Raw genomic sequence first — 16,791 nt, 5'->3', positions numbered from 1 at the left:
GCGGGTCACTCTGGTTCGGTGGTGGAAGGTGCTCAGAAGACTAGGGAAGAGAAACCAGAGAGGCACAAAGACCCCCGGTTACTGAAATCAATAGAATGAAAACACCTCCTCCCATCGTCCACCCTCCGTAACTTCTCACACCAAATCTTGAGAAGCTTGGGGATGTTGGAGGGGTCCAGGTGCACAGATGGCTTCCTGGAGACTTATTTCCCCAACAGCAGGTATGTCAGGAGTGGGGAACAGCGTCACTTTGGAGTTGGCCTTCCTGGCTTCTGTTGCCGGCTCTGCTGCTTGCGAGCTGTGTCGCCTGGGTGGAGCTCATCACCCTTGGGAAGGCCCAGGTTCCTGCTGTAAAGTGGATACAAGAGAGTATCAGGGGGCTTCCCTGGTGGCGCAGTGGTTGAGGGTCCGCCTGCTGATGCAGGGGACACGGGTTCGTGCCCCGGTCCAGAAGGATGCCACATGCCGCGGAGCGGCTGGGCCCGTGAGCCATGGCCGCTGAGCCTGCTCGTCCGGAGCCTGTGCTCCGCAACGGGAGAGGCCACAACAGTGAGAGGCCCGCCTACCGCAAAAAAAAAAAAACAAAAAATAAACAAACAAACAAAAAAAGAGAGTATCAGGGACTTCCCTGGCAGTCCAGTGGTTAGGACTCCATGCTTCCACTGCAGGGGGCATGGGTTTGATCCCTGGTTGGGAGACTAAGATCCCGCATGCTGTGTGGTGTGGCACCCCCCTCCCCCAAAAAAGTATTGGATTGTTTGATGATTGAAACATGAAGCAGCTGGTGCAGTGCCCACAGTCCATGCTCTCAACACAGGCTGTTTTGCTGGAATTCTAACCCCCAACCCCCTCTGTGGTGCTGGCAGTAAAACATTAGCCAGAAGAAGGGGGAAATATAGGGAAGAAACCCTTTGCTCATTTTCTTTATCCTGACCCAGGTAAGGTGGACGGATGTGGACGTATTTATTTGGAGCGAGTTGCTGCCTGAGGCAGGGATGTCAGAGGTCATCATGTGTGTCTTCCAGTAGTCGTGGCCCCTGGGATCCACTCCCCGCCACTCTGGTAGCCGTGACCCTTTGAGCCTCACTGGCCTGGAGACCTGAGGAGCCCTCATGGGCCTGTGGATACCCCAGGCCCTGGGTCTCAGGTGCTGTCCCGGTTCAAGCCGAATCTCGAGAAGCTTTCACCAAGCTCCTAGAGGCTCCGAGATTAGAGAAACTCCCCCAGGTTCCTGTAATAACCCGGCTCCTCGTCTTTCTTCCTCATTACCGCTCCCAACACCACGTGTGGCTGAAGAAGTTCCCCCCTCTGCCTTCACACTCAGGGACTTCATCTCACTGTTTGCTGGTCCAGGATTGACCCGCTCCGTGAATGGGCAGCAGCGAGGGACCTGACGCTTATACATCCCAGGGGTGGTTCCTGAGGGTGGGCTGGGCTGGAGAGTAAAACGCTCTAGGCAGTGGTCTGGTCTGGTCCTTGGGGCTATGGTTCTGCCTCTAGAAGCCTGGGCGGACACCAGGGGAGGGGCAAAGAGAGCTTGAATTATTAACCTCCCTATACTCAATATTGGGCTACTTGTGTGATTATTAATATCCTGCAACACCATCCTCCTGTTTCTTTCATAGATCTTGACCTTGCTTCCTTGACACCCCCCAAGAACACAAATAGACTTTCCCTTGGGGGTGGGAATAAATTCATTCATGCAATTATAGAATAATTAAAGTACTTTCAACCAATTCAAGTTTTGAGAAAAATCCAAAAATAACTCTTTGATTTAAACATTATTTACTAAATTAATTCATTACTCAGACTTTTTATAGATTCCTGGGTTTTCCCCTGCCTACTGTTAGAACATAAAGGCATTGTGTAATTACGGAAATCACTTATGTGCGCGGCACATTCTTTTTACATGGAACAATTGAAGACTTGTCACTGATTTTTTTTTTTTTTCTGAAAAGAGCTGTAGTATGGCTTTAGTTAACAGTGTATTTTTGGTTAGACAAACAGCTCTGGATTTCCCACTGCGACTCTTTTCTCCAAATGGAATGCTTTCTTGGTTGCCGTGGGGAACTGCAGAGGTTTTTGGTGCAGCTCCTGCCACCAGGAAGGAGCTTCCCAGTGAGTGGAGAGGCAGGAGGGGCTGGTGATTGAGAGCTTGTTCTCTGGAGCCAGGCCACCTGGGTTTGGATCCCAGTTTCACTAACTGCTGGCCAGGTGACCAAGCTTCCTCCTCTTTTTGTATCTCGCTTCCCTCACCTATCTACCACAGAGGTGGCTGTGAGTCCATGTAACATACCTGGAATGGTGCATGGCACAGAGCATTAGCTGTTACCATTCTAAAAAGGTGGGATTCCTTTCTTTATGCAGATGCTGCCGTTAACAGGGCAAGGGGCAGCCTTAGAGGAACTGAACCGACATTTCTCCAAAGAAGGTATACAGTTGGCCAAGGGGCACATGAAAAGGTGTTCAACATCGCTAATTGTCAGGGAAATACAAATAAAAACCACAATGAGAGCTCACTTCACACCTGTTAGAATGGCTGTCATCAAGAGGACAAGAGATAACAGTGTTGGTGAGGGTGTGGAGAAAAGGGAGCCCCCGTGCACTGTTGGTGGGAATGTAAATTGATACAGCCATTATGGAGAACAGTATGGAGGTTCCTTAAAACACTGAAAATAGACCTACCATATGATCCAGCATTTCCCTTCAGGGTGTCCGTCCGAAGGAAACAAAATCAATATTAAAAGGATACCTGAACTCCCATATTCATTACAGCCTTATTTACAATTGTCTGTTCTTGAGGAGGAGACATAGCTAAGTATATGGAAAGGGTGGAGAGAGGGTTTTGTGCCCAGTGGTGGCCTTAGGTTTCTCCTGGGACTCTCGGTGCCTCTGTGAGTAGGAGGGGGCTGGCTGCCTTTCTCTGGGCAAATTGGTTCTCAGAGACTATTTACCGCAACTCTGATAGATGTTAAGAAAAATTACCTAAAATTCAGAAAAAGGAGTGTGCGATTTGTCCTTTCAAAGTCACTCTTGGGCATTGTTCAAGCTGCCTACCTGAGGATTTTTTTCATATTTAAGGGAAGGTACTTTTGTTTGACTTTGCTATTGACAATTAATTAAGGGCTCAGACTGAAGTCATATGTCAACCTGTGGATCTTATCCAGTAGAGATGCAAATGATTTCTCCCTACTAGAAAAGATAACCCAGAAGGTTATGATTTCCTTATTGCCCAGTAGGCCAGTAACCAGTTTTGTACCTAATCCCAGAATCTTAGTCTCTTATTCCTGTTTAAACACCCATAAATACCCAGTCCCTCAAAATTCTCTTTGAACCAGATCTACTTTCTTACTTGCTCCTTTACTGATGAGTTACACAATGTTTGACATGTGTTCATTCTATATTTGTGTGAAAGTCAAGTTTTTAACTTTTCAAAAATTACTCTTTGATGGTGACAGTGGATATATTTTTTTCCAGGTTTAAAGTAAGCTACCACATGACAGAAAACAGACAAGCACGTTTGTGTCATAGAGTGTAGCAGATAAAGTGCCTTCCCACAAGCAATCACATTTTGACCTTGAATCTCGAGGTAGCTCTGTGAGGAAATAGAGTAGATGGGGCTAGACTCACCGAACAGCTCAGGGAACTTAGACCCAGATTGAGAAGAGAGGTGACTTGTCCCCCAGGTCACCCATGCCCACAGTGGCAGTACCAACAGGGCCCCAGAGTGAAGCCAGTGACATAGGCTGGTCCTCCCTCCTGTTTTTGCCTTCCACACCTGCCTATCCCCGTGAGATCTGGTTAAAATGAACATCAGGAACAGCCCGTAAAAGGAAAGACACCCAGGTAGGGGCCGCTGGAAGGGGAGGGCTGCTCTGGTGGCTTTGCCTGCGTGTATATGGGCTGCACTTGGCAGCCTCTTCTCCTCCTCCTATAGCAGCCGCTCACTCCTCATGGGCCAAGGCTCCCCCAGCCTGAGTCCCTGGAGCCCTAGGGGCTACCTTTCAGTGTAGTAACAGGGGGCCCGCAGCGGCTAGCAATATTTCAGAAAGCTTAAGGGAGGTCATACATCTCCCCATGACAGGTTGCCCAGACTAAATGAAATGTCATTTCTCTGCTTTTGGCTGGAATTCTGTCAACTCTGTCTGGCTGCCCTGCTTATCTTGGGCTGATCAGGAGCCCTGATCGGACCTTATAGGCATCCTTGACAAATAAAAACGAATTATTACTTAATAAATGCAATTGGTTTGGCACATATGGCCTTTCAGAGCTCGTCTCCGTAGAGCTCCAAAGAGCCTAGCAGAAGGGGTTCTCAGTGGTCCCGAGGTGGGCACCTGCTGGCTCATCCAGGACCAGCTCTGTCTGGGCCCCCTCTCCCAGGAAACAGAAAATGGTGGCCCTGGGACACCCAGCATCTCAGCCTGAGTCTGGGAACTTGACACGGGGTAACGTTCTGTTCCTGATGCCCACAGACACTGAGTACTGGGCGTTCCTTTCCCCCAAGAACAATGTCAGGAGCGTGTGGTGGCAGGGCACAGGCTACAGTCGAAGTGTCAGGACTTTAGATTCAGCCTCTTTAACCCTGATGTCATCATTTCTTTTTTCTTTTTTTTTTTTTTTTTGCGGTACGCGGGCCTCTCACCGTTGCGGCCCCTCCCGTTGCGGAGCACAGGCTCCGGACGCGCAGGCCCAGTGGCCATGGCTCACGGGCCCAGCCGCTCCGCGGCATGTGGGATCTTCCCGGACCGGGGCACGAACCCGTGTCCCCTGCATCGGCAGGCGGACTCTCAACCGCTGCACCACCAGGGAAGCCCTCATCATTTCTTAAAAAGGTACAATGGGGCTTCACTGGTGGCGGAGTGGTTGAGAGTCCGCCTGCCGATGCAGGGGACACGGGTTCGTGCCCCGGTCCGGGAAGATCCCACATGCCGCGGAGCGGCTGGGCCCGTGAGCCATGGCCACTGGGCCTGCGCGTCCGGAGCCTGTGCTCCGCAACGGGAGGGGCCGCAACGGTGAGAGGCCCGCGTACCGCAAAAAAAAAAAGTACAATGAAACCTAGTCTGCCGTCCCCCCGCAGGAGTGCTATGAGGAATCAGGGGCACCTAGGAGAGGTTACTAGGTCCCGAGCACCATGATGCTCTCATTTACCTGACAGTAGCCCATGAGAGTGGCACTATTATTATTTCCATTTTGCTGAAGTTGAGAGTATGACTAACTTCTTTAACGTCACAGAGTTCAGTTGAGAAGTGCAGAAGTCGGTGTGAGCCAGTATAGAATAGTGGTTACTGGAAGGCTGGAGGTCACACCTGGTTTGAATTCTGTCTCCACCTCTTTCCAGCCGGGTAGCTCTGGGTACATTAAACCTCGACGAGTCTCAATTCCTAATCTGCAAAATGGGGATCATGATTGTACTTATTTTTAGGGCTTTTAATAAGGATGACAACTACTGTTACTAAAGTAGACTTATTCTTGATGATTTAATTGGAGGCCAATTATCATTGATTGGGATTCAGAGGAGACTAACGGGGTTCAGATAAGCATCAGAGGCCGGAACCTCAGCATCCTGGAAAAACGTGGAGAGGCAAGGGTCTCACTCATGTTGAAGGCAGAGTCCTATACTCACATGTTTGGCCTGTTACAGGCAAGGGGATGAATAATAGAACCAGTCTGTGATATGTAACTTAGACCTCAATGAAGCTGTTTAACAAAATAGAGCCAGTTCCTGCCATCATATAGGAGCTTATGATAACGGGCTAGATGGTTGTTAATCAAATAATAATACAAAGAGTGTGCTAGTGATAGAAAAGTGTGAGGGTGTATGGCAGGAGAACATTATTTAGTCTAGGAGGTCAGGCAAGGCTTCCCCAGGGAGGTGATGCTCAGTTGGGGTGGGAAGGAAGAGAGGAGTGAACCAGGTGAAGGGGAGATGAAGCAATGTTCCTGGAATATCATGTGTAAAGGCCCTGAGGTAGGAAGGCACAGAGATTACTAGAGAAGAGGAAGAGAGCAAATATGGCTGGCATGTCAGTGTGGTACAAGATGAGACCAGGGAGGGAGGCTGGGCCTGGTTGTACAGGACTTTGTAAACCAAGGAAAGGAGTCTTTATCTTAAGACCCTAATCCTATGTTCCGCATCCCATGGGCCCCAGCTCCTCTCCTCTAGCTGGGATATGTTTGTTAGTGACCATGGGGTCCAGCCGAGGCTGAGGGATGCCAAGGGCAGTGTGTGTCCTAGGGCGTCAGCTTCCTGGGTTAAGCATCTCTTTGTCCTGTGGAAACCCATCAGCAGACCATCTGTGAGTCCAGGTCTGGCTCTGTTCAGCAGCTGTTCCCAAGCTGGGAAGAGGCTTTTAGCTTTAATAAAAAGGGAGTAGAGATAAGGAGGCTGCCTCGGCAGGGAGAGCAGCAGTGACAGGATGATTTAAATGGCCTCTCCAGTGTCATTTCTTCTGTGCAGACATCATAAATCAGATTAGCATTGGGCTCTGGCAGGGAGGGGAGTAGGGAGAGGGGCCTGAAGGGAGAGGGGAGAAGGGCTTGTGATTCTGGGTACTCCTGGGACTGGCCTGGAGTTGCTGAGGCAGCCCCAGAGGGTGATGGGGGTCATCTATTCCTGGTCCTCAGCCCCCTGGCCTTGTTCTTTGGAGAAGGGGCAGGTAGAGTGATCCCTACCCCCACCCAGCTTTCCAACCCCTATTCAGCTTTGGGGGAAGAAAGGAAGAGGGACTGATAGAAGAGAAAAACCAGGGAAGATTGGAGGGGCCGGTGTGGGAGGTGGGGGTTACAGCCTTCAGAAAACCTGGAAGCAGTGGTTCTCCTACCTTGCCATCCATTAAAATCACCTTGGGCACTTAAAAATAATACTGTTGCCTGGGTACCACCCCTAACATTTCTGAGTTCCAGCTGAATCTAATGTGCAGCTGAAGTTAGGAAAAGCTGGATGAGCGTTCAGCTTCTATGAAGAACGATGCAGTCTCAAGCCATCCCTTCCACCGTGACTGCTCAGGCCTTCCTCTTGAGAGTAGCCAGATTGAGGGGCCAGAGGAGAAGTCTCTGAGGCATGTGGTAATGAGGTGCAACTCCCACCCGCCTCCCTTCTCTTTCAGATCTCGCGCCACCTGGGCAAGATGTACAGTGAGATGATCTTTGTCAACGGCTTCGTGCACTGTGACCCTCACCCAGGCAATGTGCTGGTGCGGAAGTGCCCGGGCACAGGAAAGGTGGAGATCGTCCTGTTGGACCATGGGCTTTACCAGGTAGGAGAGCCCTTTCCCCCCAGGGTCTGGTCCTGCCTGGGCTCAGAGCCCGCTGAACTCCCCTGTTGGCCACAGAAATGGGAAGCAGATAGCACGGTAGCTGAAGAGGGCCCAGCCCTACCCCTAGAGCTGTTATTTTGTGGAAGTCAAGGTCATATGAGCTTTGTTATTTTGTGGAAGTCAAGGTCATATGAGCTTTGTTATTTTGTGGAAGTCAAGGTCATACGAGCTTGTTATTTTGTGGAAGTCGAGGTCATACGAGCTTTGTTATTTTGTGGAAGTCAAGGTCATATGAGGCCTCCAAGCTCTGGGAGCCTCAGCTTCCTCCTAATAGAGTGAGTGATAACACCTCCTTTAGAGGCAGCTGTGATGGGTAGATGAGATTGTGCTTGGATATGTGAATGGACTTCCTCAGCTGCAAAAAAAACCCCTTTTCCCAGGGAAGCCCAGGCCAGCCAGACCCTGGGAGTTGAGCTGCCCTTACATGAGCTGGACTTCAGGGGGAAGGGTAACTGAGCCCCAGTGAGGAGGTCATATGTAATGGGAAAGGGCACAGGGAACTGATAGGGGTTGGATGGTCCTGACTATCCTCTGGAACTTGGGACACAGAGCCAGTTCCAGCGAGCCACGTGTTCCTGCCTGGAAGTTGACAAGTTCAGTGTCAATCCCAGGACCCAGGTCCTGGTTTGATTCCAGGAGGCAGGTGGTCCTGGGGAGGTTTCCCCGGTGGTCTCCTGCTTCTCCCCTCAGAGCCCGGATCCCACATCCCCAAATCTGGGCTTCCTTTGAAAGGCTCAGGGGTGTTGGGCATGTTAGTTTAAGGTAGACACAGCCCCCAAGTGAATGATGACCCAAACACAACAGATGTCTAATTGCCTGCTCACACACCAGTCTGGGGTGTGTGGAGGGGCCTGAAAGCAGGGGCTGCCCGAGGCTGTTGCTCCCAGGTCTCCTTGGGGGTCTCGCCCTCCACCAGCAGCAGGGGTGAGGGCTCAGAGGAGCATGCATGGGAAAGTTTTCATGGACCAGGCCTGCAAGTGGAGCTTCTGCCACATTCCATTGGTCAGAGCTCAGGCAGAGGGCCACGTCTAACTAGGAGGAAGGCGGGGATCTTAGACCGTACTTGGGAAGAAGAGGGGAATATCGATTTTGGTGGGCTGTTGGTAGCCTCTGCCCCTCAGGACCAAGGCTGGCCAAATAGTGGCTTTGTACTTGGACCTTCAAGGATGGCTGACTGTGGGAGAGGAGCAGACGTCGTGCAGGAACCACGGTTTCCCTCCCCTCCCCTCTGCAGTGGTCACACCAGCCAGGGACTGGGTCTTTCATGGGGAGAGGGGGCTCAGGTCCTGCCATGCTGCCCCCGCTGTAGGTGCTCACGGAAGAGTTCCGCCTGGATTACTGCCACCTCTGGCAGTCGCTGATCTGGACCGACATGAAGAGCGTGAAGAAGTACAGCCAGCGCCTGGGAGCCGGGGACCTCTACCCCTTGTTCACCTGCATGCTGACAGCCCGGTCGTGGGACTCAGTCAACAGGGGCATTGGCCAAACTCCAGTCACCGCCACTGAGGTGGGTGCCCCCCGCCACCCCGGTCCTGCCCTGTCCCGGATGCAAGGGGCAGGGCCAGGCGTGGCCTTTGGAGCCCTGCCAACCCAGGGTCTGGGGTCCTATACTGGTGGGCTGTGGGGCTGGAGTAGGGGGCAGAATTAGAGAGGTACTGGTTGAGGAGGGAGGGAGGGAGAAAGAGTGTGCCAGGATGGACGGGGGGAAAGGGGACGCTGTCCCACTGTGTCCCTCCTGGCCTCATCAACCTGGAATATAAGTAGGTCACGTTAACTGTATAATCCAGGCTCTGTGACTTTCACTACAACCTGCTCTCATAAGATTTCAGGCTTCCACCAAGTTCTCCCCCAGGACTTCTGGGAATCCCCAGGGACTGTCTGGTAAATAAGTCTGGCACCACCCACTGTCTCCTGCTGGGCACCATCTCCCATCGTGGGGTTGCTCTAGGGCACCCTCCTGGGCAGGGGGCTTCACTCCTCGTGCCGTACTCAGGGGCTGCTTGTCCCTTCATTCCTATGGAGTGTTTAGTGAAACAGCTCTTTTGGTCTTTGTTTGTAGCTCATTCCTCCATTGGATCTGGAGTCTGGGCTGAGACCGATCCTAGGAACACCTTCTCCCTGTACTTGTACTCACCTCTGCCCCTCCAGTAGGGACTTACTGGGTAGCTCAATCTTCCTGGCTCAGGGTGAGCTCCCTCCCAGGCTTCTTAATCCCTCATGGACTTGCCTTCTGTCTTCCCAGTCTGTCAGTTTGCAGGCCTTTGCAGACTTGCCCGTGTCCATGCGGGGAGGGGCTTATGCTCACCACAAGGGACAGGGTCCTGCTTGTGCAGTAGAAAGACCTGGGCTCTGGTTCCAGCACCTGCTTCTGGTGGCCTGACCTTGGATGGTTCTAGTCACCTCTCTGAGCCTCACAGTCCTCCCTTGCGAGCTGCCTTGTGGTGGGGGCTTTAGGAAAGGCTGGGTCCAGAGTCTCCAGCGATGTCACCAAACCACCAACCGCCTCTTGCCATCTCTTGGCTCTGCTTTCCTCCAAGTTGACATCATTCCCCAGCCAACTTGGTGGCAAAGATGACCACCAGTTACCCCAGGCTTACACAGCTTTCAGCTCATCATCTCAGAAGAAGAAAAACAATCTCCGTCTGTTGAATAGGGATGATAGTTTCTGCTTTATTGATAATGCATGTAAAATGCCTCCTCCTAGTTTCTGAAATTTGTTCACTGAATAAACATTTGTTTTTGCTGGACCCTGGACTGGGTGTCTGTGGATCCAGTGATGAACAGACAGACAGGGCTTCCATGTAATTTGCCCTTGTAGAGGAAGACAGACAGTAAACAAGTGAATAAACAGGTAAATGGAATAATTGCAGGTTAGAGGTGCTGGGGGGGGCGGGAAATAAGCAGGGTGCCGTGATGATGGGTGATGGGGGGATGCTGTAGAGGAGATCTCGCTGGGGAGTTGACATGTAAGCTGAGGCCCGAAGGACAAGTAAGGCACCAGCCACTGGAAGAGCTTGGAGAAAGCACTCCGGGCAGAGGGCACACGATGCATTAAGGGGGCAGAGTTGGGTGGTCTGGAGTGTGTGAGGAGGATGGTGGACTGAGAAGCGTGTGGAGGGCTGAGCTGGGAGAGCATCGCACAGGGAGAATTTCAGATTCATTCTCAGGACAAAGCAGAGCCTTTGACAGGTTTTGAACAGGAGAAGCATGTGCTCAGACTCGCTATGTTAAGTATTTCTCTGGAGCGGGGCAAGATGTGCAGCGGGGCAGGACTTCAGGTGGAAAGATGGTGGGGCTCAGACTACGCTACTGGAGGTGGAGAGAAGCAGATGGGGTCAAGGTGTATTCTGGACATAAGAGTGAGAGGCCTTTCTGTCGTCTTGGACGTGAGGGGAGGAAAAGGGGAGAGTCGGAGTTGCATCGTAGCTTTTTGAGGTGAGTTACGGGGTGGAGGGGGCACCACTTTCTGACATAGGAAGACTTGGGGAAGGACATGTTTGGGTGGGAGGGTCAGTAGTTCTCGTGAGCGTTCAGATAGAGGTGTCGTGGGCAGTTAAGCCTGGTGCTCAGAGATCCAGCCTCGAGACATATAAGTTTGGGAGTCCTCAGCGTATAGATGGTATTAAAGCCACAGGGACGGAGAAGATTGCGTGGCACACAGTAGGTTCTCAGTGGATGATATCTGGTTTTATTAACTAAGTTAGAGTTTTATTTTTGCAAGCGGGTAAACATCCAGCAGGTTCCAAGCTTGAAGGCTGTGCTGCTCTGAGAAAGAGCCCCTCCGGGTAGCCTGGGTGGACACAGGGGCTTCCGTTTGGGCTGAGAGGGGGTCTGGTGAGCGGGGCCTTGATCTGGCCTTAGCCCCCGCAAGCAGGGTGACCTGCAGCTGTGCGGGGAGGTGGCGGGGAGGCAGACAGCCTCTTGGTGTCTGGCTCGTGTTGAGATGTTCCAGTCTGATAGCTCCTGCCTGGGGGCCATTTCAGGTTTCACAGCGGCTCAGTTGTCAGCGGTGCACGCGTGTTGCTGAAAGAGCCGAGGGTTCTGCTTCTGCTGCAGAAAGCGGCTGGGTGGGGTGAAGTGCTTGGCAGCATTGCTGGGCCCCTTGGGGTGACTTTGACGGGCCCCACGCGCCTCCCTGTACCTTATCCCTGATGACCCTCCGGGTTCTGCTGGGAGGTGGGCACAGACGGTGTTAACATGCCCAGTTTTTTGGGGAGGACATTGGGTCACACAGTCCTCTGTGAGATGACAGGCAGTGTAGTGGTGAGGGTGCGGGCTTGGGAGCTGCACGGCCTGGGTTTGACTTCTGACTCACCTCTTACTAGCTGTGGACCTTGGGGAGGTTACTTAACTTCTCAGTGCCTCAGTTTCGTCCTCTCACATGGGGTATACGCTTGCCTACCAGGGTTGCCGTGCGATTAGATGAGTTAACACATGCAAGCATTGTCAGGGCGCCCGGCTTACTTAGTGATGCTCCATACGTGTGGACTCTTGTCATCTCTGTCACCATCCCTGTTTCTCTGGAGACTGAGAAGGGATCAGAGCCTCACTCTATACTCAGGACTCTGGCTAGAGGCAGTTATCTGCCCAGAACCATGCAGAGCTGAGGGACGGGGAAGGCTGGGAAGCCAGACCCCAAACTTACCCACCAGGGTAGGGCAAGGACTAGCCCTGAATCCTGCTCTGAGGACAGGAGGACCTCGGGCCATGGGCGGGCTGACGCTGGCTCCAGCGTGGAGGACAGTGATAAGCGGTGGCCAGGTGGGCAGGTCTGGTGGGGTGCAGGGCCAGGCAGGGTATGGGGCAGGACTTTGGATTTGGGTTTGGGGTCAGCCGCTCAGACCTCTCAACTGCACCAGCCTGGGCTTGGCTGGAGAGATGAGGGCCACGACTCAGAAGCACCAGCTTCCAAGGCTTCTTCCAGGCCTGGCCTGAAATTGGTGGCCAGCGAAGAAGCCTTAGAAAATAACACAAGGGTGGCCCCCAGGCTGAGAGGCTGGACTCATCAAATGGTTGGTGGGGAGGTAGACTTCCTGCCCCAGTCCGTATGGGCTTGGGGGCTGGGGAGGGGTGACCTGGGCTGCCGCGAGCTAGGATGGCAGAGGCAGCACAAATGCGGCCTGGCCCCTGCCGACGTGCTTCGGATCCTGTACTGCGTTCGGTGCTTGGCTAGAAGTTGGGTGAGACGGCCCATCCAGGTTTGTCCGGCTCCAAAGCCCCTTGGGCCAGACTTCCCTCTGGGGAGGATTCCCAGTGCTGCTGAGGCAGCTGTGCTGGACGCTCCCTCCCGGAGCTTCCTTGCAGCCCCTCAGGTCACAGGCTGCCCAGACGACCCGCCACCCGTGGCCCCACTTCCCATGCCAACCGTCTGTTTGTCCTCCTGTTTCTGCTTCAGGACTCAGAGATCCGCAACAATGCGGCCAACTACCTCCCCCAGATCAGCCACCTTCTCAACCTCGTGCCGCGTCAGATGCTGCTCATATTCAAGACCAACGACCTGCTGCGGGGCATCGAGGCCGCCCTGGGCACCCGCGCCAGCGCCACCTCCTTCCTCAACATGTCACGTTGCTGCATCAAGGCATTGGCCGCGTGAGTGTGGGCTCTGGCCTCTCCTCCCCTCTAGCTCCCCGACCAGCCCCAGGGGTCTGCACACCTCCAGTTTTTCCCACCAGTCCCCAGGGCCGTGCCTGAGCTCCCCAATCTCCAGCTCTCCCTGCAGGAAGTTAGGGGCAGAAAACAGCCCCAGTGACCTGGCTGATGCCTCGGGGTTGTGTTTTAAGGTGGTCCAGAGAGCCACCTCTACTTGTTAAAATTGTGGATTCTAGGACCACACCCTCCCGGGCAAGCTTTCCAGGTGATTCTTACCCTTAGTAAAGTTTACAGTGTTTTCGGAAAGTCTCAGTCCCATTCAAGCGTCCCCTGGACTTGGGATCGGGATGCCCGCGTTCCCATCCCATCTCCAGCTGGTCCTGGGACTGTGTCCCCAGCATTGGCCAGTCAGTGAGGCCAGTGTTCTTTTCCCTGCAGGTGTGGCTGTGACTCAGGAGAGTGTCACCAGCAGGCCATCTCGGAATCTCAGGTCTTTTTAGATGTCTCAGCACCCTTGAGGTGTTGATGAGGAAGGGAAGGGTGCTTCCTCAGGGGGATAGTGACAGAGGAAAGAGGGTTCTAGGCTCTCCTAGCTGACAGTAGCAAATACACAGGAAGGGCAGGCCTGGACTGTGGTCAGCTCCAAGCCCATCCATTCTAGGCAGCGAGCGAATGGGTCATTCTGGTAAATGGGTGAAGGGAGTGTTGACCACATACATCATGCACCCACTGTCAAATATACTGAGTTAGATTACAGGAAAATAGACTGTATACAGAAAGGGCTGAACATGATTTATTCTTCCTCTGAGGTTCAGGAAACAAAGTCTCAGGAGTTCCCGGAGCAGTCCAGTGGTTAGGACTGGGTGCTTTCACTGCCGGGGCCCAGGTTCAATCCCTTGTCAGGGAACTAAGATCCCGCAAGCCACATGGCGCAGCCAAAAAAAAAAAGGAAACAGGTCTTGAATAGGTGGTCATCGTAAACACTAATTTTCTTCATGTCCTCTTGTTGGTGCAGAAGAGATTGAGCTGGGCTGAATCCACAGTGGCCCCAGCCTCCCAGAACTACCTTGATTAGGTTTCCAAGTGATTCTTACCCTCAGAAAGTTTGGGAAAGCCTTTACATTTGGGTTTGGGGGATTCTGATTTGATAAATATTAACTATACTTTTGGAAAAAGGGAAACATTGGAACGTGCTACCCACTGGGTTCACTAGACCATTGATACGCTGTGAAACAACTGCTTTTGCTGACCCCACTGACCTGGAAAATGCCTTTGGACTAGCTGAGTTCCACTGGGCCGTGGTCTGATCCGTAACCAGGAGTTGTCCACTGGGGCAGGGGGCTGGTGAGTTGGCAAAGCCACCATCTTCCATTTTTCTAATGATACTGAGTATTTATTACCTCTTTATCTCCTGTTCTCTCCTTCCTTCCTGCCCCTCCTGCAGGCACAAGAAGAAGAATACCCATTCATTCTTCAGAAGGACCCAGATCTCTTTCAGTGAGGCCTTCAACTTATGGCAGATCAACCTTCATGAACTCGTTCTGCGTGTGAAGGGGCTGAGGCTGGCCAGCTGGGTCTTGGCCCTGCTCTGCTGGCTGTTGCCTGCTCCACACTGAGTGGACTTGCTGTTCCCTTCCCGGTGTGACCTTGTGGTGGCCAAAGGGGTCTTTTCACTCCTCACTCTTCCATCATGTCTCTACCCACTTGCCCCGTTTCTGCCAGCTGGTGGCCTGACAGCCTCATGGACAGCCCCACGGTCACTGTCCATGGCACCGTTATGCTCCACCTCTGAAATTCCTCTCCTTTGGAGCCCTTGTCTTGGGACCCCCAAGCTGTGCCGTGTGATAGGTTTCTTTCTCTCTGTATCCAGGGAGAAGGCACGGCAGCCTGCTTTCCCGCCCCCCATGTGGGCCATTGGGTTGGATGCCCCCCACTTCCGTTAACCCTTCCTGTTATCAGGATGGGCCATGAATCCCACCGAGGGCACATTTAACTTGTAGGAAGTTTGATTTTGCTGGAGGGGAACGTGGTCTCTGAACTGGAGAACAGTTTCCTCTCCTTGCGCTGTCACTCCCCAGAGGTGCCGACCTTAGCAAGGTGGCTTGGCACGCAAGCCAGGCTCTGTTGCAGCTGTGAGTTCACTGCTGTCGTGGTGACCCCTTTGGTGTTTTATGTACTGTGATTCAATAAAAACCCCTTCAGGGTTGCAGAGCAGAGCTGGGTCAGTGGGATTTTTATTCCAGGTTGGGAGTGAATCCACTTTGGCCACTAGGTAGGAGTGGATCTGAATGCCGTGTGCCATTGTGATCTGCTTGGCTTCTTGTCCCTGAAATCCTTCCACCCTTCCACTGTGTGGCAGCTTTCTGATTCTTGTATGTTTCTCTCACTTTCGAAGACTGAGACCTTGGTTGGAGTTGTTAGGAAGCCCAAGGCCAGGAACTCAGAGGCTCAGCTGAAACCTCTGACTTGGGTTCCCCCGGTTTCTCACCTCGTTCCCTGTGGCCTGGCACCTGCCTTGTTCTACCAGTTGGCTTCTGACTTAGCCCTTGGAGTCATCATTTGATACCCCCAGTCCTGGAGACTGTAGTCTAAAGTTCAGTCTCCGTGGCTGGGCTTCCACTCTGAAACCTCTTTGTCACCGGTCTGGACTCTACTTCTACCTATTGCCTGTTGCCAGCCTGCCCTCTCCCCCACTTGATCATCTGGTCCTGTTTTGGGGACACCCGCAAACTCCTGCTCTAACTCCTGTGTTTGTGTGGTCTCCAGATCCCTAAGACCCCAGATATGGCAGGTCCTAGCTCTCACTGAGCACCCAGGCTCACAGAGAGTAATTGTGTTTAAATCTCTCTGATCTTACTTCACTGCATTCATGAGGGCAGAAAAAAACCTAAATTTAAGTCTCATTTTCTGTTCTCTTTATTCATAATACAACAAGCAGATTTTTCACTGACCAGAGATGATTCGCCATCCCTTTATTTCCTGAAAGAATTAATTGTTCTTAGTGACCAGTTGGATGCACCCAGAGACCTGAGAGAATAATTTGCAAGATCTGTTATGAGTCATGAAGATGCACGCTGCATATTACATTTTATGGTGTCTTTTATAGCCACTGAAGTAAATATAAATGTCCTTTTTGTTCAAGGTAATGGTTACTTGCTTTTCACTTTTGGTTTAATGGTTGGCTTCCTGCTGCCTTGGGATCTAAAACATCAGCATGTTGCCAGAACAGTTATCCAGAGAGAGCTGAGAGGCTGGGAGAGTTTGGGGTACAGAGCAGTTTGAAAATAGGAGGGGTCAGTGTTTACTGAGTGCCTTCCATGTGTGAGAGAACATGCTAGGTTCTTTGTAAATAAGTTCCATCATTGATTTGTCTCATCAGCTCTATGAGGGTGAGGGGTCATTAGCCTCATCTCACAGAGATGGGAACTGAGGCTCAGAGAAGTTTACTAAGTTGCTTGAAGTCACACAGCTGCTGAATGAGGGTCCATGCTTTGCTTTTTATTCCAGAGTGCCGGAGATACGGATTACGCCTGCTCCGTGAGCTGTCGTATGTGCCTGAATTGTGACTCTAACACCCTGACTTCAGAGAAAGTTGGGTTTTCAGTGGAAGTGGGGGAGTGGATGGGGAAAGGAGACAGAAAGTTCTGGAAGTGCAGACTGAGTCCTGCATGTTCCTCGGGCCTAAAACAGGATGGACCTGGACCACTGTGATAACTGCAGTGCAGTTCTGATGCTGATCACCTAGAGCTGGTACAGACTCTGTTCCCTTAAGCGCATAGTTCCCATAAGACTGCCCTCACTTCAGACACAAGTTGCAGGTTTGGGGGTCCCTAGGCCATCTACACTTTTGACCAACTGACTAAAAATTTGGGGGTTCCCACAGCCC

The 16,791-nt window shown here is 52.2% G+C and overlaps 1 protein-coding gene across 5 annotated transcripts in view; it reads left to right on the top strand.

Moving 5' to 3' along the window:
• Window positions 1-16,025, top strand: part of ADCK1 (aarF domain containing kinase 1) — a 112,382-nt gene extending 96,357 nt beyond the window's left edge. For all 5 annotated transcript variants that reach the window (XM_060097982.1, XM_060097983.1, XM_060097981.1 and 2 more), the window contains 4 exons: window positions 7,107-7,256; window positions 8,626-8,823; window positions 12,712-12,905; window positions 14,350-16,025. In XM_060097982.1, coding sequence (XP_059953965.1) covers window positions 7,107-7,256; window positions 8,626-8,823; window positions 12,712-12,905; window positions 14,350-14,521 — 714 coding nt within the window. In that variant the 3' untranslated portion in view covers window positions 14,522-16,025. The remainder of the gene's footprint in view (window positions 1-7,106; window positions 7,257-8,625; window positions 8,824-12,711; window positions 12,906-14,349) is intronic.
• Window positions 16,026-16,791: the final 766 nt, after the last annotated feature.

This window comes from Mesoplodon densirostris, chromosome 4, assembly GCF_025265405.1.
Source record: "Mesoplodon densirostris isolate mMesDen1 chromosome 4, mMesDen1 primary haplotype, whole genome shotgun sequence".
In the NCBI taxonomy this organism is placed as follows: Eukaryota; Metazoa; Chordata; class Mammalia; order Artiodactyla; family Ziphiidae; genus Mesoplodon; species Mesoplodon densirostris.
This window is presented reverse-complemented; position numbering and strand designations above follow the sequence as displayed.